The sequence below is a fragment of the Prionailurus bengalensis genome, chromosome A3 (assembly GCF_016509475.1).
Source record: "Prionailurus bengalensis isolate Pbe53 chromosome A3, Fcat_Pben_1.1_paternal_pri, whole genome shotgun sequence".
In the NCBI taxonomy this organism is placed as follows: Eukaryota; Metazoa; Chordata; class Mammalia; order Carnivora; family Felidae; genus Prionailurus; species Prionailurus bengalensis.
This window is the reverse complement of record NC_057354.1, coordinates 50942864-50968845: the sequence shown is the minus strand read 5'-3', so window position 1 is coordinate 50968845 and position 25982 is coordinate 50942864. Positions and strand designations below refer to the sequence as shown.

Below are 25982 nucleotides of genomic sequence, written 5' to 3'. Positions count from 1 at the left end.
GATCTCACTGTTCATGGGTTCAAGCCCCACATTGGGCTCTGTGCTGATGGCTCAAAGCCTGGAGCCTGCTTTGGATTCTGTGTGTGTGTGTGTGTGTGTGTGTGTGTGTGTGTGTGTCTCTGCCCGTCCTCTGCTCACACTATGTCACTCTCTCTCTCAAAAATAAATAAACATTAATGAATTAAAAAAACTTAAGTCCTTTAGTTATCCAACTAAAATAGAAATAATTATCATTTGTAGAATTCCTATTATATGTCTATCACTATGCAGCTCATTAAGTATATTTTATTTAACTATGTTTATTATTTTCTGAACTATACATATTCAAGGCTTCTATAAAATCAAATAAATTACTCCAAATCATAAAAGCCAGTATGATGTAGACACAGGTCTGATCTGCCTGCAAAGCAGATATTCCTTCTACTATTGTCCCAAGTTGTAAACCAAACACATATTCACTGTTTGCAACAGTGAGGAATGGGGGGAAAAAGGTACAAGAGAAGTTGTGGGAATTTCAAATCCATACTACCTCAAAAACTGCTATCCTACTTTTGACTACACAAGATACTAAGGAAATGTGGCATTTTTAAAAAAGTAGTAATATGGATTATAGTAAGAAAAATGCAAACAGTGCCAATAAGAAAACTGCAAAATAAGTTCCCTTCCTACCCTTGACTTGCTAGTACTTCAGCAAACCTATGTATACTTCCAGAGACAGACCATACATGTATGAGCATAAGTGAATATGCAAGTGTCTTTGTTTATATAAATGGTAGTGGTCTATTGCTCTGCATTGTGATTTTTTTTCCCTTAATCTCTCCTGAAAACTGCTTCTAGTATGTAGATCTACTACATTCATTCTGTGGTATAGTATTCTGTTTTGTATATGACAATATATGATGAAAGGGAGAAGAACCTTACCACTGTAGCAAGAAAATAGTGTTTCTGGCACCATGCACACCCATACACACACCCGCCCCCATACACACACACACTGGGATTGTGAATGCAATCTCACAGATAGACAGGTATATATCATAACTGGATTTTACAGAATGCTAACAACAATCTACCTCTGTACATTCTGGGTAACAGAAGCTTTTGAAGGCTGGCCTTGTGACTTAACCACTACACATACAACCGAACACATTGTTCCAACATGAAATGACTCCTGTCAGTTGGAAGATGTCCTTATATAAAAGCACACAACAAAAGCTCTGTGATGAACACTTACAGATGATAGCCATATTTTCACAATTTAAAAAGTGAAAATTACATAATGATACAAAGCACATCAAATTGGCCTAAGGTTTTGTTTTTTAATTATATATACTTCACCTTACTCCCTCCATCCAGCTGTCTCACCTCTAGTCATTGTGTGGCATGTAGGCAGTAGCTCATGTCCCTCTCCTATGCCAGAACAGAAAAGTAAGAAAAAACTAAGGGAAAGAGCAATGGTAGTTACGGACATGTGGAGAAAGAGATCATTAAAGGCCAAAGCAGTTTTCAGAGAAGACAATAATATTGAAATGAGTCAGGAAAGTGGTATATATACCAAGAGAGAAGGTGGCATTTAGGGTAGAAAAAAATCCCTAAGCACTAGAGCGAGGTAAAATTTTGTATTTGGAGAAAGTAAATCATGAGTATAGTAGTTTGGTAAAGGAAAAAAAAAGTTCATTGTCTCCTTTTGCAATTATGAATGAGGTTATGAAGGAGGATGAGAAACACATTAGAGACAAGAGATGAGTAGCTGACTGAGGAATTTTGAAGAGTCTATCTCAAGAGTCTCACTTGTTGGTAAAGGCAAAGAAGTACCACAGAACACAACTGTTTGGGGACCCTGTTGAGAGCCTTGCCTTAGATAAATCGTGTAAGAGTGTAGAACATTCCATGCTGAATGCTACTTCCTGATGTAAAAAAAATATGGTAAGAAAGTAGCTTTAGGGTTTTAATGTAATGAATAGCATATTTTTGTTAAATGCTTGCTTAGTAAGCAATTCGGTTGATAAGTAAAATTTGCTTAAAAAAACAGGATAGGTTTTGTACTAGTTCATCATTAAATTCTGACTAATAAAACTAGGTTATTTTTCTGTCATTTATGTAAGCTCATTTCAAAGATCTGCTTTTGATTATTCACTTCCTGTATTTCTGAATACCTGCCAAAAAGTCTACTTAATATCTCTGTGGATAAAAGTTTTGATCAGGAAGTATGAATGAGTCACATAAAAATATTATAAATAGTTGTTTTTAATATTTTCCACTGCTACTACCTGACTAGTCAAATTTCCAAAACAAGTTTTAGAATAAAAAGGTTTTAATAAATTAACAGGACATTATTGAAGGTAAAATAAGAAGGGGACAAGAGCTGACCAAGTCCTTCTAGTGGCAAAACCTAAATTAAAACAAAATAAAACAAAACAACAAACTGGAAGTTAAATTCCAGTCTGCAATATCAATGATCACTTACTATGTGTAAATCACTGTGCTGGGTAGCAGGGTGTCAAGAGGAGTAAGACACAGCCCTGACCTTAAGAACTTAGCTCTGAGAAACACAAACTCATGACAGGCAATCACAGTCTCATTCCAAGTTAGACTAATGAAACCACTACCTACACTTGATTATGCAGTTTGCTTTTACACTTTGTTTTAAATACATATATACATCATACATTCACAAACACATATATATTTACATCTATACATACACTACCTAGAAGTAAAAAACATATAGTACCTTTAATTCCTGGCAAAGTCTAACACACTTTTTTTTAAGTTATAATATATAACGAATCATGGGGAAAAAAGTACCAAAACATTGAGATAGCCGAAGGAAGTTTCGGTGCTCTACCTTCTTCAAAATTTCACTTTGGGGAGTATCAGCAATACGACAGAGGTGGCACACAATTGTTCTGGGTCCCTAGGGACACATATAGTAGATGACCTTTTTCCTATCAGCCAATTATGGGGAAACATTTGCTGATTCTTTCACAAAATATATTAGATAACAAGTTTCCTTACTTGTAAACATTCTTGAAACTGCCCCTTTCTCTAGGTATAACAATGAGCCTTAGAGGAACAGAAATGTGACTTGGTTTTAAATTTTTTTTTTTCAACGTTTATTTATTTTTGGGACAGAGAGAGACAGAGCATGAACGGGGGAGGGGCAGAGAGAGAGGGAGACACAGAATCGGAAACAGGCTCCAGGCTCTGAGCCATCAGCCCAGAGCCCGACGCGGGGCTCGAACTCACGGAGCGCGAGATCAGGACCTGGCTGAAGTTGGATGCTTAACCGACTGCGCCACCCAGGCGCCCCTGGTTTTAATAGCTTCATTTTAACTTTATTTTCCCACAATTTTTATCTTTATAAAATTAATCAAAGTCTCAGGATACAAAACCAATGTACAGAAATTAGTTGCATTCTTATACACTAATAATGAAGCAATAGAAAGACAAATAAAGACACTGATCCCATTCACAATTGCACCAAGAACCATAAAATACCTAGGAATTAACCTAACCAAAGATGTAAAAGATCTGTATGCTGAAAACTATAGAAAGCTTATGAAGGAAATTGAAGAAGATATAAAGAAATGGAAAAACATTCTGTGCTCATGGATTGGAAGAACAAATATTGTTAAAATGTCAATACTACCCAAAGCAATCTACACATTCAATGCAATCCCAATCAAAATTGTACCAGCATTCTTCTCGAAGCTAGAACAAGCAATCCTAAAATTTGCATGGAACCACAAAAGGCCCCGAATAGCCAAAGTAATTTTGAAGAAGACCAAAGCAGGGGGCATCACAATCCCAGACTTTAGCCTCTACTACAAAGCTGTAATCATCGAGATAGCATGGTATTGGCACAAAAACAGGCACATAGACCAAGGAATAGAATAGAGACTCCAGAATTGGACCCACAAAAGTATGGCCAGCTAATCTTTGACAAAGCAGGAAAGAAAATCCAATGGAAAAAAACACAGTCTCTTTAACAAATAGTGCTGGGAGAACTGGACAGCAACACGCAGAAGAATGAAACTAGACTATTTTCTTACACCATTCACAAAAATAAACTCAAAATGGATGAAGGACCTGAATGTGAGACAGGAAACCACCAAAACCCTAGAGGAGAAGCAGGAAAAAACCTCTCTGACCTCAGCTGCAGCAATTTCTTACTTGACACATCCCCAAAGGCAAGGGAATTAAAAGCAAAAATGAACTATTAGGACCTCATGAAGATAAAAAGCTTCTGCACTGCAAAGGAAACAATCAACAAAACTAAAAGTCAACCGCAGGAATGGGAAAAGATATTTGCAAATGACATTATCTGACAAAGGGCTAGTATCCAAAATTTATAAAGAACTCACCAAACTCCACACCCGAAAAAAAAAAAAATTATCCAGTGAAGAAATGGGCAGAAGACATGAATAGACACTTCTCTAAAGAAGACATCCAGATGGCCAACAGGCACATGAAAAGATGCTCAACATCACTCCTCATCAGGGAAATACAAATCAAAACCACACTGAGATTACCACCTCGTGCTGGTCAGAGTGGCTAAAATGAACAAATCAGGAGACTATAGATGCTGGCAAGGATGTGGAGAAACGGGAACCCTCTTGCACTGTTGGTAGAAATGCAAACTGGTGCAGCTGCTCTGGAAAACACTGTGGAGGTTCCTCAAAAAATTAAAAATAGATCTACCCTCTGACCCAGCAATAGCACTGCTAGGAATTTCCCCAAGGGATACAGGAGTGCTGATGCATAGGGGCACTTGTACCCCAATGTTTATAGCAGCACTCTCAACAATAGCCAAATTATGGAATGAGCCTAAATGTCCATCAACTGATGAATGGATAAAGAAATCGTGGTTCATATACACAATGGAATACTACGTGGCAATGAGAAAGAATGAAATATGGCCTTTTGTAGCAACATGGATGGAACTGGAGAGTGTTATGCTATAAGTCATACAGAGAAAGACAGATACCATATGTTTTCACTCTTATGTGGATCCTGAGAAACTTAACAGAAGACCATGGGGGAGGGGAAGGAAAAAAAAAAGTTAGAGAGGGAGGGAGCCAAACCATAAGAGACTCTTAAAAACTGAGAACAATCTGAGGGTTGATGAGGGGTGGGAGGGAGGGGAGGGTGGGTGATGGGCATTGAGGAGGGCATCTTTTGGGATGAGCACTGGGTGTCGTATAGAAACCAATTTGACAATAAATTTCGTATTAAAAAGAAATTAATCAACGAACCAAAGTTTTCAAACTGTCCCCTGGTGTGTTTCTTGGGAGTTCTTTAGGACCAAAAAAAAAAAAAAAAAAAAAAGTAAGAGACAACGAAAAGCAGAGAGTGGTCAAAATAATTACCTAGGCCTATTGTATGGCTTTCAAACAGGCAGAGTTCTTTGAAAGATTCCACAGACTCATTGATTAAAATCATTTTATTAAATCTTCAGGTTAAGGAAACTTTAAAATAAACTTAAGAGTGCTGATCTAAAATTTTCCTAAAAACAAGTACTAACATTACCTGATTCTAGAAGTGGATGCTAATTACACCCCAGGGGAAAAAGAAAGAATTCAACTGAAACCAGTGAGACTGGGCAGTGTAAGGCAAAGCAACACATTGGCCTCCTATGTGCACACCTGGATCTCCTCCAGGGCATTCTCAGTTTAAGGCAGTTTGGGGTAGTCTAAATCCCATCAAAATATCACCTCAATTTTACCATCATCTCCAGTAAATATAAAAGTTAGAGGGTAAATACAAAGTCTAATATTCAGCCTCAAAAGATCAAGACATGTAAATTCTTGATAGTAGTTCATGTGATAAAAAATTAGGGGTATCAAGGTTAACAAAAGTTTACAGTAATACATGGCTGCTTAAAATAATAAATGTAATCTTATCTTGAAGTTACCTTCCCACTCTTAATTAGAAATGGGAGTATTTTATGTTTATTATAGGAAAAAATAGCATTTCTAATCATGTCATTTTAATAACACTGCAATAAACATCCATTTTGTGGTATAGTACTTACATCTCCCTTCCAGCAAGAACTAGCCCTTTGGCTACAAAGAATGCAGTTGGCTGATAGCTTCCAGCTTTAGAGCCTTCAGGATGCACAGTATTCCACCCAAGACCACTCCTTCCTGGCAGCCCCTAGCCCAGGACTGAGCACAAAGAGCGTGTCAGGGCCTGGCCCCTTCTGCACTAGGTGAGCCCCCCCTAACAGGCAGTCAGAGAGGTCTCCACTGGGTTGGCCCAGACTGCCAGACCTGAATAGCCTCTGAGGCTCTCTGCCAAGTTCTGCTTCAGCTTCTTTCCTTTCACAGCTGTCAAAATCTGCATCAGAGCCTGAAGCCTTTTCGTTTCCAGTACTGCTTCCTCCCTGTCTCTTACAGGCATTACCTCCCCTCCCTGCCTCTCACTCCCAATCTATTTCTAACACTCTTAACTTCAGCATCTGCTTCCCAGAGGACCCAAGAGGACACACCTGTATAAACATCAATCATTTTGTACATCTGATAATTTCCTCATGATAAATTCCTAGTATCAAAGGTATGAACATATTGTCCTGATCAAAGGTATGAACATATTGTCAAACTCCTCCTCAAAAAGGCTATATACCTGCTCACATTTCCAAAATTAGTATGTTAAAAAAAAACAAAAAATAAAATCTGTATGTTCATTTCACTATGAAGTCATCAATACAGTATATTAACACTTTTTAAGTGTTTGTCAAGTTCACAGGCAAACACTGACATCTTAATTTGACATCCAGTATTTTGAGTATTTTTTTCAGAATATTTTCATAAATCTTAAATTCATGTTTTCCCCCATTTGCCCATCGGGGTATCACCTTTTTTGTTCCTCTTATTAACAAAAGCTGTTAGATATAACTGTGCTTGTCATGTGTATTACAAATATCTTTTCCTGATTTCAATTTTCATAGAGTCCAATCCATGTTTTCCTTTCTGGTTTCTTCCTTAAATGTGAAGCTTAAAAAATCTTTTCATACCCTGAGGTTCAAAAAAATCCATTTGAATTTTTTCCAAGTTCTTTAAGGGTTTCATAAGTTTTTAAGCCTTCTAAAAATTATTTTCTAGCACTGCGTGAGTCAAGGCAATCCGAATTTTCCCCAACATCCTTAGCCTATTGCTCTATCAAGGGATAGCAAAGTATATTCAAACATCTCTATAGTCTGTTTTAGGGAAATGAGTTCCCAAGGGAAAACTTAGGATGCATGAATGGACTAGAGAGGTCAATCTGACACAGTGAAGAGAAATTACTGAATGACTAGAGCTGCCTAGCAAGAGTGGAATGGGCTGTCCCAGGAAGGATTCAGTTAGTGGCCCTGGGGGGGGGGGGGGGAGTTTAAACAGTGACACAGTCATCAACTGGATACACAGAGCCAATTCCTTCACTGAGTGAGAAGCAAAAATAATGAACTTCTAAGGTCTCTTTCAACTCAGATTTTATGACTGTATAACTATAAGCAAGCAGTGAGGAAAAAGTATGTGATACGGAGAATGAAGAATGAGCCATGGAAACTGCATGCTCAGACAAGGGGAAGTAAGGACAGGTATAACATAATTGTATCTAGTTGATGTGAAAAGGCTTTTTGGAACTAAATCTCAAAGGCTATTAAAATGAAAAGTAGACAGCTTGAATTCCTGGGAGAGGGAGCATGTTCCATGTAGAGTCATGAAAAAAAGCCAGTCAAATTTGAAAAGTAAATGGGAAAAGCAAGCAAATGGGAAAAGGAGCTGAAGAAGGGGGGAAGGCAGAAGAAATTCATTAGAAGGACTTAGGGGCACCTGGGTGGCTCAGTTGGTTGACACTATGACTCTTGATTTCAGCTCAGATCATGATTCCAGGGACCTGAGACTGAGCCCCACGTCGGGCTCTGAGCTGAATGGGGAGCCTGCTTAAGATTCTCTTTCTTTCTCTTTTTGTCCCTCTCCTGGGCTTGTGTGAATTCTCTCTAAAAAGTAAAAAAAATAGGGGTCCAGTCAGTTAAGTGTCTGACTTCAGCTAAGGTCATGATCTCAAGATTCATGGGTTTGAACCCAGCCACCCAAGCCTACAGCCTGTTTTGGATTCTGTGTCTCCCTCTCTCTCTGCCCCTCCTCCACTTGCATTCTGTCTCTCTCTCTCTAAAATAAATAAACATAAAAAAATAAAATAAAATAAAATAAAATAAATTAAATTAAATTAAATAAAAAGACTTTAAATTAACATGGAATATCTGGGAAAAAAGAATACTGAGGAGTCAGTATGAAGACTATCAATATACTGCTTTTTATTTATTCCACAAATATACACAATACTTACTAAAAGGTTTTCCATCTCCAGGACAGAATAACAAAGGTGAATAAGCCAATATCCTTGCAATTTAAATTTTAGTACTGTGGGGAGACATGCATTCAACTTATAAACACCACAGTAGCTCGGGGTATACTGAACCCTGCATGGTCAGAGAAGGTACTGCCAAGAAAAGCCTTGAGCAAAGACTTGAAGGAGAAATAGGAATATTCCTAGCAAATGGGAAAAGAAAGTAGAGGAATCAATGTGTGAAAAACCATGCAAGTATACTAGGAAAGCTAGGAAAACTGCAGTAAGCTCATTATCATTTAAGCCTAAGGAGGCTTAAGGTTAAGTGCAAGGAGGACAGAAGAGGTAAGCCTGGACAAGGAAACAGGGGGCTGGACATCCACTCTGCCTTAGAGTGAAGCCATGCCCAACTTCAAAGGTGGTAATTTAGTAGATGTTACTGTGAGGCAGGAAAGAAAATGAGATAAATCAGCACTGGTTTGATGCAATTTTGGAAATACTGAGTTTAAGGTTTTCATGAGTGCTCTGGATCCCTCAAGGAGATTCTACATAACCACTGAAGTCTTCAGTCAAATGTATAATTAATCTAGGGTAACTTTTACATGATTATTAAAAATAAATACAGTGGTGGGACACCTGGGTAGCTCAGTCAGTTAAGCATCCGACTTTGGCTCAAGTCATGATCTTGCAGTTCGTTGAGTTCAAGCCCTGCATTGGGCTCTATGCTGACAGCTCAGAGCCTGGAGCCTGCTTCGGATTCTGTGACTCCCTCTCTCTCTGCTCCTCCCCCACTCATGTTCTCTCTCTGTCTCTCTTTTTCTCAAAAATAAACATTAACAATAAATAATAAATAAATAAATAAATAAATAAATAAATACAGTGATAATTCCCATTTCTCTTGAAGTTGCCACTGATTCCCTGAGACTGGAATTCATCCATATTGGTAATTCTTCCACATTTTAGAGCACTAAAAATTCAGCCTAACTCACTAAGCCAGTCAGGCTTGATTTTTAGACTGAACATAGTTAATGTTATATATTACTAGTAACAGGCTGCAGTTTAGAAAGTATTATCCTATTTTTACAAGTCAGAAAAAGACAAATCTTTTTTTAAAAAAGGAAGAAGTTCCATATAAGTCTATGTTGAAATACTTTTTTTACAAAAAATTGGAAGTGATAGTTAGGAAAATTAAGATTAATGACATGATGTGATATTAAGTAGCAAAATAAGAATATAAAACTGTATTGACACCATGGTTACAGATTATTTATGCATATGGACAAACACCTGGAGTCTGATTCTTAGAGGGAAGAGAATACTACCTTTTCTTCTTGATAACCATTAATATTATCATTTATGTGAATTTAAGAGACTAATAGAATATAAGTATTTTTCAAATATCTATAAAAATGCATTTATTCAAAAGATATGTACTGAATGACTACTATGTTCCAGGAACTATCCTAGGTATAGGGTAAGTATAACTGAGCAAAACAGAAAAAAGTCCTGGCCATCAGGGAGCTTCCATTCCAGTTAGGGAAAGACAGGCATAAAGCAGACACTGCTAATAAAAGAGAATAATAAACACAATAAAGAAAAATAAGACAAGAAAGGGGGACAGGAAATGTGGAGGTGGCATGAGTGAGGAGATACCATTTTGGTTTTGTTTTTAAAGATTTTACTTTTTTTAAGTAATCTCTATACCCAACGTTGGCTCAAACTCGAAACCCTGAGATCAAGAGTTGCATGCTCTACTGATTGAGCCAGCCAGGTGCCCTGAGGTTAGGGAAGGCCTAACTGGAAAGGTGGTAAGTACGTCCTGAAGACGTAGGAGTTAGGGGACCTGAAGGAGTTAAGGGAGGAGAGCAGATGAAGGGGCTATCTGGAGGAAGAGCATTCCAGGCAGAAGGAATTAAACCATTGCAAGGATCCTGAGGCAGATGTTGCTGTTGGTATGAGGAACATCAAGGAGGCCAATGTGGCTGGTGGCTGCAGGGGAGGAAGGGAGATACAGAGGGGTCAGAGAGAAATGAGAGCCAAATTATGTAAGGACTGACTTTGAAGAGTTTTTAGCATAAGAGAGACATGATTTCTCTTTGTATTAAATAGTTCGCTACAGCTACTATGTTGAGTAGACTAGAGAATGGCAAGGCAAATGGAACTAGAGTGTATTATGCTAAGTGAAGTAAGTCAGTCAGAGAAAGATAAATATATGATTTCACTCACATGTGGAATTTAAGAAACAAAACAGATGAACATAGGGGAAGGGAAGGAAAAATAAGATAAAAAGAGGGAGGCAAACCGTAGAGACTCTTAAATTCAGAGAACAAATTGAGGCTGACTGGAGGGGTGTTGGGTAGGGGGAATGAGCTAAATGGGTGATGGGCACTAAGGAGAGTACTTGTTGGGATGAGGACTGGGTGTTATATGCAAGTGATAAATCACTAAATTCTACTCCTGAAATTAATACACTATATGTTAACTAACTTGGATTTAAATAAAATTTAAAAATTCAAAAAAATAATGGCAACACAGAAACAGACTGGTTAAGAAGCTACTATGTTAATTCAAGAAAAGAGATCATGGCAGAATGTGAATGATGTAAGAGCTAAGACATGGTTAAATTCTGGATCTACCTCAAAAGTAGAACTTGTTGAGAGGCACCTGGCTGGTCAGTAGGTTAAGACTTCGACTTTGGCTCAGGTTATGATATCACCATTTGTGAATTCGAGCCCCACATTGGGATCTGTGCTGACAGCTCAGAGCCTGGAGCCTGCTTTGGATTCTGTGTGTGTCTCTCTCTCTGCTCCTCCCCCACGTGAGCTCTGTCTCAGTCTCTCTCAAAAATAAACAAACATTAAAAAAAATTAGAACTTGTTGAATGTTCAATGTGGGATGTAAAGAGATATAGAGAATGGTTTCCAAGTTTTTTATTTGAGCAACATGGAGGAGGGAGCTTCCACTTACTGGAACTGGGAAGACAATAGAATGAGGACTGTAGAAGGTCAGGAGTTCTCTCTGAAACATATTAAATTGGAAATGCCTACTAGATGCTGAAGTGGAGGTACTAGGTAGGTAGCTGGATAGACAAGTTGAGAGTGAAGGATCTCTAGATCACAGGTGAAAATTCTGAAGTCATCAGTACATGGCAAGTAGTCAATGCTACAGGAAGAGATGAAATCACCCACGGAGTAAAAGGTATTTAGAAAAGAGAAGGGATCACAGAAGTGAACGCTGGGGGAACTCCAACATTTAAAGGCTGGGGAACTGAGGAGCAACCAGTCTAAGTGACTGAGAAAGATCAGCCAAAGAGGGTGAAAGAAATCCAGATATACGTGGAATCCTGGAAGACAGGTAAAGAAAGCCTTTGGGGGAGGAGAGAGTATGCCACTATCATTCCTTTACGTATTGTGTGTGGTTGTTTTCAGGCCACAACAGAGTTGCATAGTTGTGAGAGACCATCTGGCTTACAACGCTGAAAATACTATTTGACCCTATAAAGAAAACCCTTAATCTAGAAGATCCTTAATCTAGAAGAATTAGAGGGCAAATAAATGAAGAAAATGTGGTACAATTTTCAGGCAGCACCAAGGCCTCCGGAGTCCAGTGGTCATGACTTAAGAGTGAGACCATTCAGCATGATTACCCTCAATCTTATTCAGCTCTGAGGCTGCATGAGCAGAGTCTGGAGATAGTATAATTTCACTGTGTGTGGCTTTTGCCAATGGAGAATGATGAAGCAAGGAAGGGAACTGAGACACGCAAGGAAATGACTATAAATGTTACGAGGAAGGACTTACAACTGGGCAAAAAGGGGAAAGAGCATGGAAGACATGAAGGAAGGGAAAAGGTAGTAGGAACAACAGGTCAGGTCAAAGAATTGTGGGACTTGGTACCACAGGGAGTAAACAGAAAAGGTAGGAGGTGTGGCTGAGTGGACTGCCTGGAGGGGCTGCATTTACAGGGAATAACAAGGTCAAGATATTAACCACAAGAAGGACAGGTGAAAGCAGGGAACAGAATACAAGACATTGAAGGAGAAGAGGCCAAAAACTGAAAGGCAGGGTACTGAAAGGATAATACATGTGGATACTGAAATCCCATAGAATTACCACAGATCTAACGTTGGAGAATCACAGGGAGCCAGTACCTACACCATCAAGCATGGAGGCAGGTAAGTTTCAGAGATGAATGTAACAGAGAGATAGTGAGTATACAGTGGGATAGCTGATTGAAAGTCAAGAGAGAATGTTTAGGGAGGAGACGAGAATGATCTGGAAGTGGCAATGAGGAGTAAAGGGTCAACCAGGCCATCTCCAGGTTTTGTGCTACAAGAGGTATCCATTAGTGACAGGAATCCTTGAAACATAGCTCTCACAAATTTCCTCTGGGAAAAGTTTAGTCACATGTAAATTTGGTAAAATATTACTATATTCTGACTAAAATAACCAATACGTAAGGAAGGCTTAATCCATTTTAACCCAAGAAAGGCAGTGGGCAGAACTCTTTAGGGAGCTGTGAAACATGACACAGGTAATAAATAAATGAAGTTTTTTATTGCCCCTCTTTTATACACTTCGACAAAAAGGAGTATCACAGTGTGATGATGCCCTGTTCCCTCTCTATGCCAATCCTTTTGTCTTAGACCATAGTCTCCTTTGGTACTATGGCCTCACTAAGGCCCTACAGGATTTGACCACCATCTATTTCTGCAGCTTCATGTTGTTCTTGATGACCCCTTTCGGCATGTTTTCAGACATGTCAAAGCTCTACCCCAGCAATTATCATTACCTCTGCTTGGATACCCTTTCTATCCTTGGTCCCATACAAAAGCTCCTCCTCTCAAGGAGCTTAGTGAAGAGGAGGCAGTTAAACAAGAAAGCAAAGTGTGGTCAATATCATGAAGGAAAGAGAGTGATGTGAGCCAGAGCAGTCAAAGGAGAGGGGAGGGTAGATTTCCAACAAGGTGCAAATGCAATTCAATGTGGAAAGGATAGTGTTTTTTAAAAATGGTGCCAGAGGGATGCCTGGGTGGCTCAGTTAGTTAAGCATCAGATTTGAGTTCAGGTCATGATATCAAAGTCCATGAATTCAAGCCCCACGTCAGGCTCTGTGCTGACAGCTCAGAGCCTGGAGTCTGCTTTGGATTCTCTCTCTCTCTCTCTCTCTCTCTCTCTGCCCCTCCCTCACTTGCACTCTGTCTCTGTCTCTCAAAAAAAAATAAACATTTAAAAAGAAATTTAAAAATGGTGCCAGAATAATTAAGATTCCGATATCTGCCCCCAAAAAACAAAAACAAAAACAAAAAAGGAACCTGGTAACATATACAAAAATTAACTCAAAACAGATTGTATACATAAAACCTTGTGGCCTTAGGTTAGACAAAAACTTCTTAGCTACCACACCAAAAGCATGATCCATAAAAGAAAAAAATGATAATTTGAACCTAATAAACCAAAAAAGTTTCTGCTCTTCAAGACACTGTTAAGAGAATGAAAACTCAAGACATATACTTTGATTGATAAAACATTTGTAAATTATTTATATCATAAAGGAATATGAGAAATATATATCTTTTTAAAACTTGTACAACTCAATAATTATACAATAACTTAATTTTAAAAATGGGAAAATATTTGAACAGATACTTCACCAGGAATACAGAGATGGCAAATAAGCAAATGACAGTAGCTCAACATCATCACTCATTAAATAAAGCCAAATAAATTACAAGATATGACCATATACCTATAAAAATGACTTTTTAAAAAACTAACAATACTGGCAAAGATGCAGAGCAACAAGGGCTCTCAGTCATTATTGTTAGGAAAGCAAATTGGTACAAACATTTCGGAAAACAGTTTGACAGCTTCTTAAATACGTACCTACCATTCTACTCAGCAATCTTACTCCTAGATATCAACCCAGATGAAATAAAAAACTTATATTCACATAAAAGCCTGTATGTGAATGTACACAGTGATTTTATTCAAAACTGTTAAAAACTGGAAACAGCTCAAGTATTCCTCAAATAATGAACAAACTCAACTGTGACACATCCATACAATGGAATACTACTCAGCAATAAAAAGGAACATGCAACAACATGGACAAATCTCAAAAGTATTGCATTCAGTGAAAGAAGCCAGCTCAAGGCTACAATAATTCCATATGTAGGACACTCTGGTAAAGGCAAAACAACAGGATCAGAAAACTGATCAGTGATTGTCAGAGATGGAGGAGGACTACAAAGAAGCACAAAGGAATAACAGGGGATGGAAATGGTGATAGAAATGTTCTATATCTTTGATTTTAGTTGTAGTTACACACAACTATATGTGTTCATCAAAACTCCTAAGACTTTATAATAAAAAAAGATAAATTTCACTACACCTAAATTATACCTCAATAAAAAAGCTTAATTTATGAAGATATAACAAAATTTTCTAACTAAACATAAGTAATCAATTCACGAGAAAGCAGAGGCTAACAAAAACTTAGAATACGTGAGGATAAACTAGGTCATTGAGACAATAAATGATAATTTGTAAGCAGCAATAAAAAAGTAAATATACACCAAAATAAGCAAATGCAAAAGGAGATTAAAATATTTTCTCCAATTGCTCAAATTACAATTCAGTATGAAGTTCTTTTGGCTTTCAGAGTTAGGTGGAAACTGCAAATTAGATTTCTTTTCTATACAACAGAATCTCTGTTACCATATGACAAGCAGCCTGTCTTCTCCCAAAACAGAGATCCCCTAGAAATGATCTCAATGGCCCATGTCACAGTAGAGAAGAATTAACATGACATCAGTATAAATGTATGGCTTGAGAAGGCTGTTAGAATTAATTGCTTATGGTGGCAACAGACGCAAACTGTTGGAGCACTAAATAACTGCCAAAGCCATGTAGGAGGGCCTGGGACAAGGAGGTACAACGACAACATAAACAAAACAAGACTTCTCAGCAAAATTTGAGAAAGTTAAGCCTCATCCCTCCAAAATGAAAATAACAGTTCTGACCTCCTAGGGTTGGGAAGATAAATGTGGTATTACAACTAAAGTACTTGTCACAGTGAATGCACTTTAGCATTTGGTATTATCCAATTACCCCAGTGGATTTACTCAAAGCAGCAAAGGAGAAAACCATATAAAAATGTATCTTGAATACTTTAACTTTTGCAAAGATCTTTAAAGATTACTAGACCACTAAAAAAAGTAAATGTACAAAGAAATTGAAAATAATGGGTAAAGTTCACTTTAGTTTTTAAAAAAAAAACCTTAAAAAATTTTAAGTGAATTTTCTCTTGATTGGTAAATACAATTAAAAGGCATCTCATGTTCAGGCGTCTGGGTGGCTTAGTTGGTTAAGCATCCAAGTCTTGATTTTGGCTCAGGTCATGATCTCACAGTTCGTGAGCCCTCCCTCGGGCTCCACACTGTCAGTGCAGAGCCTGCTTGGGATTCTTTCTCCCTCTCTCTCTGCCCCTCCCCCCACTCGCTCTCACTCTCTCTCAAAATAAATAAACATTTAAAAAAAAACAAATATATCTTTTTATTTTCAAAACTGATTCAATCATTTCTGGCTTAATCCGCAGTGCTAAGTAACATTCCAGCTAAAAGGTATACATTCAACTAAGAAAAATATGGCTGTGCACATTTTATATTCATCTATGAAAAAAACAGCATACAGATGACTCACAAAATACCTTTCTACACATATCATGATAAACAGAATAACAGGACTCCTTGTTGTCTCTATAAGCATAGCTCACACAGAAGGTAGGATAAACTTGACCTAGTTCTTAAGAGGAGAGGTAAAAGGAGATCAGAGAAGATGTCTCATGGTTCTCCCATCTTCTCTTTGGTAAACCCCTGGGTCATATGACAATAGGCTGCCTGAAACTAGCTTGAAGGGGTTAGAGCACCCATTATACCTGGCAAGGACCTGCAAGGCCAGATCATCCTCCTGGTCTTACCCCACATCCAAATCTCAAACACAATTATCTTTTCTTTCCCAATGGTAGCCCCTTCTTCTTCCTATGTATATATTACTTTGTTCAACATATGGCATTATTTTAGTTTATTTTTCAATTTAATACATTACTCAAGTCTGATATTCCAGCAAATAATCCTGTGTCTCCTATCTAATTTCTACGTCTGGTCATAAGCATTTCTGGGACCTATCTTTTGTTAACTAAATGATGACTATGCAATCGCTAAAATACTGCCATATATTTACTTTTTTACATCTGTCAGGTGTCTCAGGCTTAGTATCAGATTATGTAGGATTCCTTAAATGGAAAAAGACCTGGGACAGCCTTAAATGGAACTTGGCTGAGAGGGTATATCTTTATCCCTCTCCCCTAATAGAGGTTCTACAGCCTTAGCTCTCCCATGTTCCTATCACAGAAACTACCACTTCCTGTCACTTCAGTTTTCAAGCATCTTCCCCTATAAGAGAAAGAAGTAGAAGTGAAATTCTAAAGCCTAGGGTCCTTCTCCTCAGCTTGTATCTCCCTTAGGATACATTTCAAAAATCTTTCACATGCTGTTTGCCTTTACCTTCCTTTCTAGCCTCAATACCCAGTTCTCTTTTTAAAATTTGCCCCAACAATTTATTTACTCTGTAACTTAAAATGATCTAGTGTCTGAAAAAACAGACTGAAAGAAACTGAAAATTCTAGAATTCCCAATGTAATCAATTCATGGTTACTGAGAGAATATGGTAACCATGTTTCTTCAAACCAAGGTCTAAAGGGATCATGTACTAAGACACCTGGCACTGTTCCAGGACTCAAGACTTCTCTAGGTAAAACTGTAATCACACACCTTCATTTGTCTATGATAATATGGTTTATAGGGAGCCAAAGGGAAACCTGTACACCTGACATAACATTATTTAAATTGAACAAAACAGAGAAGGAAAAGGGGGCTGCCAAAATATAATACTGAACAACTTTAAGACTGGCAAACAAGGGAGGGGTGCCTGAGTGGCTCAGTCAGTTGAGCATCCAACTCTTGATTTCGGCTGAGGTTGTGATCCCAGGATCATGGGATATAGCCCTGACTGGGGCTCTGAGCTGAACATGGAGCCCACTTGAGATTCTCTCTCTCTCCCTCTGCCCCTCTCCCCAGCTCGTGCTTGCTCTCTCTCTCTCTCTCTCTCTCTCTCAAAAAAAAAAGACTGGCAAACAAAATTCACCTTTAAAAGAAGCAATGGAATAATACTGGGCAATGAGAAAGAATGTAGCAAAGTGGATGGAACTAGAGAGTGTTATGCTAAGTGAAATAAGTCGTACAGGAACTAGAGTGTTATGCTAAGTGAAATAAGTCGTACAGAGAAAGACAGATACCATATGTTTTCACTCTTATGTGGATCCTGAGAAACATAACAGAAGACCATGGGGGGAGGGGAAGGAAAAAAAAAAGTTACAAGGGAGGGAGCCAAACCATAAGAGACTCTTAAAAACTGAGAATAAACTGAGGGTTGATGGGGGGGGAGGGGGGGGAGGAAAGAGGGGAAAGTGGGTGATGGGTATTGAGGAGGGCACCTGTTGGGATGAGCGCTGGGTGTTGTATGGAAACCAATTTGACAATAAATTTCATATATAAAAATAAATAAATAAATAAATAAATAAATAAATAAATAAAAATTTAAAACATAAGGAAATAATTTTTTAAAAAAAGAAAACAGAAAGAAAATCCTACAGTTATGACATCTTGAAGGGGGAGGAATTGTTTTAAAGAAGGGACCAGCAACAAGAAATTCTGAAATATTAAATAACTAATAAAATGTGTCCATTAAATTTAGCAATAAAGACGTCTTCCTAAGAAAAAAAAAAGAAGATGTTCTGGAATGAACTTTGAGTTCTACTATATTTAAATTATTTTAGCTAAATCCTCAATGAAAAATCTCTAGACTGGGGTGCCTGGGTGGCTCATTCCATTAAGCGTTCGACTCTTGATTTTGGCTCAGGTCATGATCTTGCATTTTTGAGTTTAAGCCCCTCATCAGGCTCTGAGCTATCAATGTGGAGCCTGCTTGGGATCCTCCCCCTCTATCTCTGCCCCTCACCCACGCATGCCCCCCCTTTCTCAAAAAAAAAAAAAAAAACTTAAAAAAAAAGAAAAATCTCTATACTTGCTAAGAAATGCAAAAAAGAGCAGTTAATTTCAAATAAGTGTAACTGCCAAAGACAAATTTTCAAAAATGGGAAGAATATTAGAGCATAACATGCATATTTACTAAAGGTAATACTAACAAAATCTAAATGCTATATCCCAGTCTACTACATCATAATATTTATTTTAAAGGTATTTAAAATGAGAGTTTTTAATCTTTTATTTATGTTATTGAAACTATAAATGTGATTCCTACTTCCCTGATCTTCAAACCAGTAGTAGATACATATCTTACAAGGTGTTAAGTAAATTTTTAAAATACAGCATCATCTAAATCAAATTTCCTTCCAATAAATGACAAGAAATTGTAAAAATTAAAGTTCCCAGTAAAAGAGCTTTTAGAATCAGGTATTTTGTATTAGGAATACTTAAAATCTTAAGCAGAGAAAGCTATATTTAATATGGTTAAAAATGAGGTCTGATACATATTCCTAAAGACAGAAAATCTATTTGTAGTAAAATATAAAATTTTAAAAGCACCCTTCTTCCTCCTCTTCCACACACTGAAATACATACATACATACCAGTACAAATAGGTATAGTCTGGGACTATGTTAGGATCAAAATCAGTCTGGAAATACCTAAAAGGTATGACACTATCTGTGTCCAGCCTGGATGAAGGTGGAGCTTCACGAAAGCATAAATGTAGACTAAGAAATAGCTCCTGGCTACCTACAAGAATTCATAATTTAAGCATTTAACATTGAACAAGAATAAAATGATTCAAGGTGAACTTATTTTCCATGTAAAATATAATCAACATCTGTCCTCAACAATATAAAATCATGGCTATGAAGGATACAAAGAATATTACAGGCTCTCTTCCTGAAGACAGATCATTTAATAGAGGGGGAAAATGCAAGGCTCATTACAATTTAATTGATGCAAAAAGTTAAGTAACAATACAAACATAAGTTAGGAAGTATTACAAGGTAGCATGTGACTAAGTGGCAAACGAGTAGAATGACAGATTGTCAAGGATTAGAATTCTCTGGAAAAGTTTTAGAGAAGGTGAGAAAGGAACTTGGTCTTTCATTATCCCATAATGATTATAGGATATGGATCAGTAGGAAAGAAGTCTCTCCAGATGATGAAATGAAAATACATCAAAGCACTGAGGTGGTCATTAATTCCAAGACATGAAAGTAAAGAATTAAGAATCACAACTTTGAAATGGAAAATAAAATGAGGGAAGCCTCTAAGATACAAACATCCTCACTGAAAGATAACTAAAAAAGAAACATAAGAGTTCTGAAGCATTGCAGCTGAAAGAGGAAATGACAAATACAGATAAGAACTGAAAAAATATGGATACCATTTAAAAGTTTTGGTAAGTGGGAATTTATAGGTGCTTTTCTCAGGAGAAAGGAAAAGGTAATTAATGTTATTTCAAGATCTATTATCACAGTCAGCAATATATAACTATACAGTCAAGATCTTTTGAAATAAAACTTATGCAATTACTAATAAGGGGCATCCTGGAGACTGGCAGAAACAATATGCCAAGAGCAGATCTCCATCACCAGCTACGATTCCATCAGCAAAATACAAAACTTTCAGAGTCTTGATGTCCTCTTCTCTTAAAAAAACAAAACAAAAAAAACCTGGAAACTTGAGTATCAAGCGAGATTTAATATAACTCTTTAAATAATAAAGGTAGAATGAAAATGAAAATAAAACATACCCAAATTTGTGGGACACAGCTAAAGCCATGCTGTGAGGAAAGTTCACACCATCAAGTCCATATATTAGAAATGAGGAAGTCTCAAATCAATGATCTGAGGTCTGCCGTAAAAACTTAGAAAAAGAGCAAAATAAACCAAAAACAAGCAAATGAAAGGAAATAAAGATCATAAATCAGTTATATTTAAAACAGAAAAACAAGGGCACCTGGGTGGCTCAGTTAAGCATCAGACTTCCGCTCAGGTTATGATCTAACGGTTTGTGATATCAAGCCCTGCATCAGGCACAGAGCCTGCTTCAGATCCTCTGTCTCCCTCTCTCTCTCTGCCCTCCCCTGCTCCTGCTCTCTCTCTCTCTCTCTCTCAAAATAAACTTTAAAATAAATGAATAAATAAATAAAATAGAAAAACAACAGAGAAAAATCAATGAAACAAAGCAGGTTCTTTGAAAAGATGAATGAAATTGACAAACTTCTAACAAGACTAACCAAGAAAGGCAGAAGACACAATATGACCCTATTAGGAATGGAACAGGGAGGGATGCCTGGGTGGCTCTGGTGGTTAAGTGTCTGACCTGGCTCAGGTCAAGACCTCACACTCTGAGTTCAGGCCCAGCATCCAGGCTCTCTGCTGACAGTGCAGAGCCAGCTTCAGATCCTGTCCCCACCCCACCCCCTTCTCTCTGCCCCTCCCCTCCACCCACATCCTTTCTCTCTCACACAAATAAAACATTAAAATTAAAAAAAAAATAATGGAACAGGGAATATTATTACAGGCCCCAAAGACATCAATATAAGGGAATATTATTAACAACTTCATACACATAAAAATAACAACTTAGAAGGAATGGATCACAAAACCACCCGCTACCACAACTCACCCAATATGAAATAATATTAATAGCCACATAACAACTAAGGTAATTAAATCTGTAATTTTAAAACTATAAAAAAGAAATCTCCACACTCATATGGTTTCACTAAAGAAGTCTATCAAACATTTAAGGAAGAATTAACACCAATACTATACATACAGTCTCTTCCAGAAAAAGGAGGGAACACTTCCCAATTAATTTTATGAAACTATTATTACCCTGATACCAAACTAAATAAAGACAATACAAAAACCTACAGACCAAAATCCCTCGTGAATTTGATAGAACATCTACAAAAAATCTACATCTGTGATAAAAGACTGAATGTTTTCCCCCCATCACAAACAAAGCAAGGATGTCTGTTCTCACCACTCTTATTCAAATAATGTTACAAGTCCTAACCAGCATAAATAAGGCAGCAAGAGGCAGACTAGAAAGAAAGAAATAAAACTGTCTCTATGTGTAAATGACAAGATTTTCTATGAAGAAAATCCCAAGGAATCTAGGAGGAATCCCAGTTCCTAGAATAAATGAATTCAGTAAGGTCAAAGGACACAAGATAAACATACAAAAATCAACTGTATTTTCACATGTTAACACTGAATATGTGGACAATAAAATTAAAAATGCAATACAATTTACAATTGCTTAAAAAATGAAATGGGTTTAAATCTAGTAAAACATACAGGACTTGTATGCTGAAAACTACATAATGCTGATGAAAGAAATGAAAGAAAATATAAAGAAATTGGAAGAGATACCATGTCTATAAATTGGAAGATTCAACATAGTAGAGACTTCAATTCTCCCTAAATTGATATACAGATTTAATACAATTCCTATCAAAATCCTACCAAAATTCTCTGTAGATATAGACAAGACTATTCTAAAACTTATAATGAAAGGCACAGTAACTAGAATAGCCAAAATAATTTCTGAAAAAATAAGAATAAAGTGAGAGGAATAAGACTACTCTATTTCAAAACTTACATAGCTACAAGAATCAAGACTATGTGCTAGTGCTAATAGGGAACCCAGAAATAGATCCACACAGTTATGTTCAAATGGTTTTTTGGCAAAGGGCAAAAGCAATTCAATAGAGGATAGACAACATTTTCAATAAACGGTATTGGAGCATCCATAGGCCAAAAAATTACACTTGATCTAAGTCTTATACCTTATACAAAAATTAACTCAAAATGGGTCATGGGCTTAAATGTAAAACACAAACCACAAAACTTTTAGGAGAAAAATAAGAAAACGTTTGAGATCTAGGGTTAGGCAATGAGCTCTTAGACTTGACACCAAAAGTATAATCCATAGAAGGAAAAACATAAAATAGATTTAATCGAAATTGAAAATTTTTGCTCTGCAAAAGACTCTGTTAAGAGGATGAAACAACAACAACAACACAACAGACTGAGAAAACATTTGCAAACTATGTATCAAGAAAGGACTAGCATCCAGAACATATTTAAAAAGAAAACTCTAAAATCAACAGTAAACAAAATCCAATTCAAAAATGGGCTGAAGAAATGAAGAGACATTTCACTTGAGAATATGCAGATGACAAATAAGCCCATGAAAAGATGCTAATATCATTAGCCACTAGGGAAATGCAAATTAAAACCACGTACCTGTGATACATACATACATATATACCTATCAGAATGTCTAAATAAAAAATAGGAACACTAAATGCTGATGAGGATGTGGATTGATCCCTCATAACATCTCTGGTGGGAATGGAAAACAGTACAGAAACTCTGGGAAACAGTTTAGCAGTTTCTCATTAAAACTAAACATGCAACTGCCATGTGACGCAGCAACTACACTCCCGGCAATTTATCCCAGAGGATTGAAGACTTATGTTTTCTTTTTTTATATATATACTAAATACAATTTATGGTCAAATTGGTTTCCATACAACACCCAGTGCTCATCCCAACAGGTGCCCTCCTCAATGCCCATCCCCTACTTTCCCCACTCAGCCCTCAGCTTGTTCCCAATATTTAAGAGTCTCTTATGGTTTGCCTCCCTCCCTCCCTCCTAACTTTTTTTTCCCCTTCCCCTTCCCCTCCCTCATGGTCTTCTGTTAAGTTTCTCAGGATCCACATTAGTGAAAACATATGGTATCTGTCTTTCTCTGCCTTACTTACTTCACTTAGCATAATACCCTCCAGTTCCATCCACTGAAGACTTATGTTTTCATTAGGTGACATTATATATTACTATACTGGAATGTTTATAGAAACCTCCTTCATAGTAGCCCAACAATGGAACTACCAGATGTCCTTCAAACAAAGGTGGTATATCCATACCATGGAATACTACTCAGCAATTAAAAGGAGCAACTCAATGACACATCCAACAACCTGGATGAAAGCTCCAGAGAATTTTGCTCCATGAAAAAAAAAGCCAATTCCAAAAGGTTATATACTATGTGAGTCCATTATATAACAGTCTTGAAATGAGAAAATTATAGAAATAAAAAACAGATTAGTGGTTGTCACGGGTTAAGGAGGAAGTGAGGTAGAAATGAAGTGGATGTGGTATAAAAGGGAAACTTGTGGGATGCTGTGATGATGGAAATTTACCTTCACAGTATCAATGGCAACGTCCTGGTTGTGGTCTTGTACTATGGTTTTACAAGATGTTATTATTAAAAAAAAACTGGATAAATGGTACAGAGGATCTCATTATCTCTTAACTGCAAGACTGCACCTGAATCTTCAATTACTTCAAAATAAAAAGTTTAATTAGAAAATAAAAGTACACTTACTATTGCAAAATAAGTACAGCAGTTGACAAGCAATCCAACACCAATTAAATGAAGTGATCTCTTCAGCTCAAGTTTAATTCTGAAGATGACTGTGAATGAGTTTATAAAATATTTTCCTCACCCACACATGCACACAAAGCAACTGTAATGCAGTTCAGACAGAAAAACTGATATTTCTCTAAACATGTGACAAAAGTGTCCAGAGACCTGGGCTGAATCAGGGAGAAAAATCCTTGTCCAGGATCTATCAAAGAAACTGGCTGTGTAACTTTCCACACATCACCTAATCTCTCAGGCTACAATCTGAACTCTGTTTCTACAATCTAATTTAAGAGCTTAGACCAGTAATTCCCAAACTTTTTGGTCTCAGGCCCACATAGAGCTTTTGCTTACCTGGCTTACAACCATTAATATTTACAGTGTTATTAGTTAAAACAGAAATTTCTTATTTTTTTAAGTTTATTTATTTTGAGAGAGAAACAAAGACAGCAAGCAGGGGAGGGGAAGAGAAAGACAGAATCCGAAGCAGGGTCCATGCTGTCAGTGCAGAGCCCAACACGGAAGGGGGGGGGGGGGGGGGGGCAGGCAACCATGAGATCATGACCTGAGATGAAACCAAGAGTCCCAGAGACTGAGCCACCCAGGCACCTCTAAACAAAATTTTTTTAAAGGACAAGTACACACATTAGCCCTCAGAATGGTGAGGTCATTCCACATCATGTAGCCTCTGGAAAACTCGTTTTACACTCATAACAGCAAGAGTGTGAAAAAGGCAAATAACAGCTTGGTATTGTTACAAAAATAATTGTGACCACACTTTGGGAACCACTGGCTTACTATATCAAGTGAGGTAAATATATAAGTGATTTTAAAAGTATAAAATATTGTGGGTGCCTGGGTGGCTAAGTGGTTGAGCATGCCACTCTTCCTCTCTGGTCATGATTCCCGGGTCCTGGGATCCAGTTCTGCCTCGGGCCAGAGCTGATCAGGGTGTCTGGGTAAGATTCTCTCTCCCTCTGTTCCTCTCCCCTGCTCTCTCTCCCTCTAAAGTAAAAAAATAAAAAAATAAAAAATAAAAAATAAAAAAAAGTATAAAACATTGAACAAATTAGTCACAAACATCATTTTAAGGTTCAAGGGTGCCAAAGCAAAAAACAAAAACAAACAAAAAAGGCTCAAATCGTAAAGAGTAAGGGAAGAGTATACAAATGTAAAATATTACACTACTATTGCATTAATCTGTGCCTCCAAAACCGTTACAAAAATGATGGATCCACAATCGCTGTTTCAGATTTAACTTCTGGCTAGACAGAGAAGCCGTGCAAAAAACTCCCAGCCACTCCAGCAACGTGGGGTCGGGAGGCTGGGGAGTCCGCCCTCTGCCTCCGCTTCTGGCAGCGGGAACAGCCCCGCTCCCTGCCTCCCGCGCTAAGAGAGAATCCCTTGTCCCAGCAGAGTCGGACCATCCCGCCTCGGGAGCCCGGGGATGACCGGCCGAGAGGGCAATGGGAGCTGAGGAGCGGCGCGGCTCACAATCCCGGCCACGACTGGACGGGGCCTGTGTTAAGGGGCCCCAAGCTCCGGACTGAGGAAGTTACGCTGGGACCCTGGGAAAGGCGGGGCGGCGGCCCGGGGACTCGGGCCCAGGGTGGAGGGGGCAGCGCTTGGCAACGGAGGGGTCGTGAGGAGTCGACAGGGACTCACCAGATGCCGCGCCACCTCAGAGGTCATGGTCCCGAGCGGGAGCTGAGCGGAGGCTGGGGTCTCAGCGAAGTGGGGTTTCAGCCCGGGCCCCCGAGCGTAGCGTCCCGACCGCGAAGGGAGCAAAGGGGCGCCGGGAAGAGTTGAACGCGCGGGGCGCGGACCGGAGGCGGTGTAACGGGCGAGGCCAGCCTCCGCGGGAGAGGGGGGTAGGGGTGTCCGGGGAAAGGGGAGGGGCCAAGTCTAGTAGCCTCAGTGACGCGAGGGCAGAAAGCCAGAGGGCTAAGGCCCCGCCAGGCAGGGCGCGCGACATTAACCGCGCCAAATAGTTGCGCGCGTGCGCGAAGGGAGCCTCTCTCAGGAGTATCCCCTCGACGCCTCAGAAGACGACAAACCCAAGCGGAGGGAGAGTGACTGGAAGAG

The 25982-nt window shown here is 38.3% G+C and overlaps 1 protein-coding gene across 5 annotated transcripts in view; it reads right to left on the bottom strand.

Annotated features, from left to right (window-relative positions):
• The window catches only part of SEPTIN10 (septin 10), a 72531-nt gene extending 46691 nt beyond the window's left edge, over positions 1–25840 (bottom strand). For 3 of the 5 annotated variants that reach the window (XM_043604759.1, XM_043604755.1, XM_043604758.1), the window contains exon 1: positions 25563–25840. In XM_043604759.1, the coding sequence (XP_043460694.1) occupies positions 25563–25589 (27 nt within the window). In that variant the 5' untranslated portion in view covers positions 25590–25840. Of the gene's footprint in view, positions 1–10970; positions 10995–24752; positions 24898–25562 lie in introns of those variants that run through there. The other 2 variants (XM_043604756.1, XM_043604757.1) reach the window with 2 other exon arrangements.
• Positions 25841–25982: the final 142 nt, after the last annotated feature.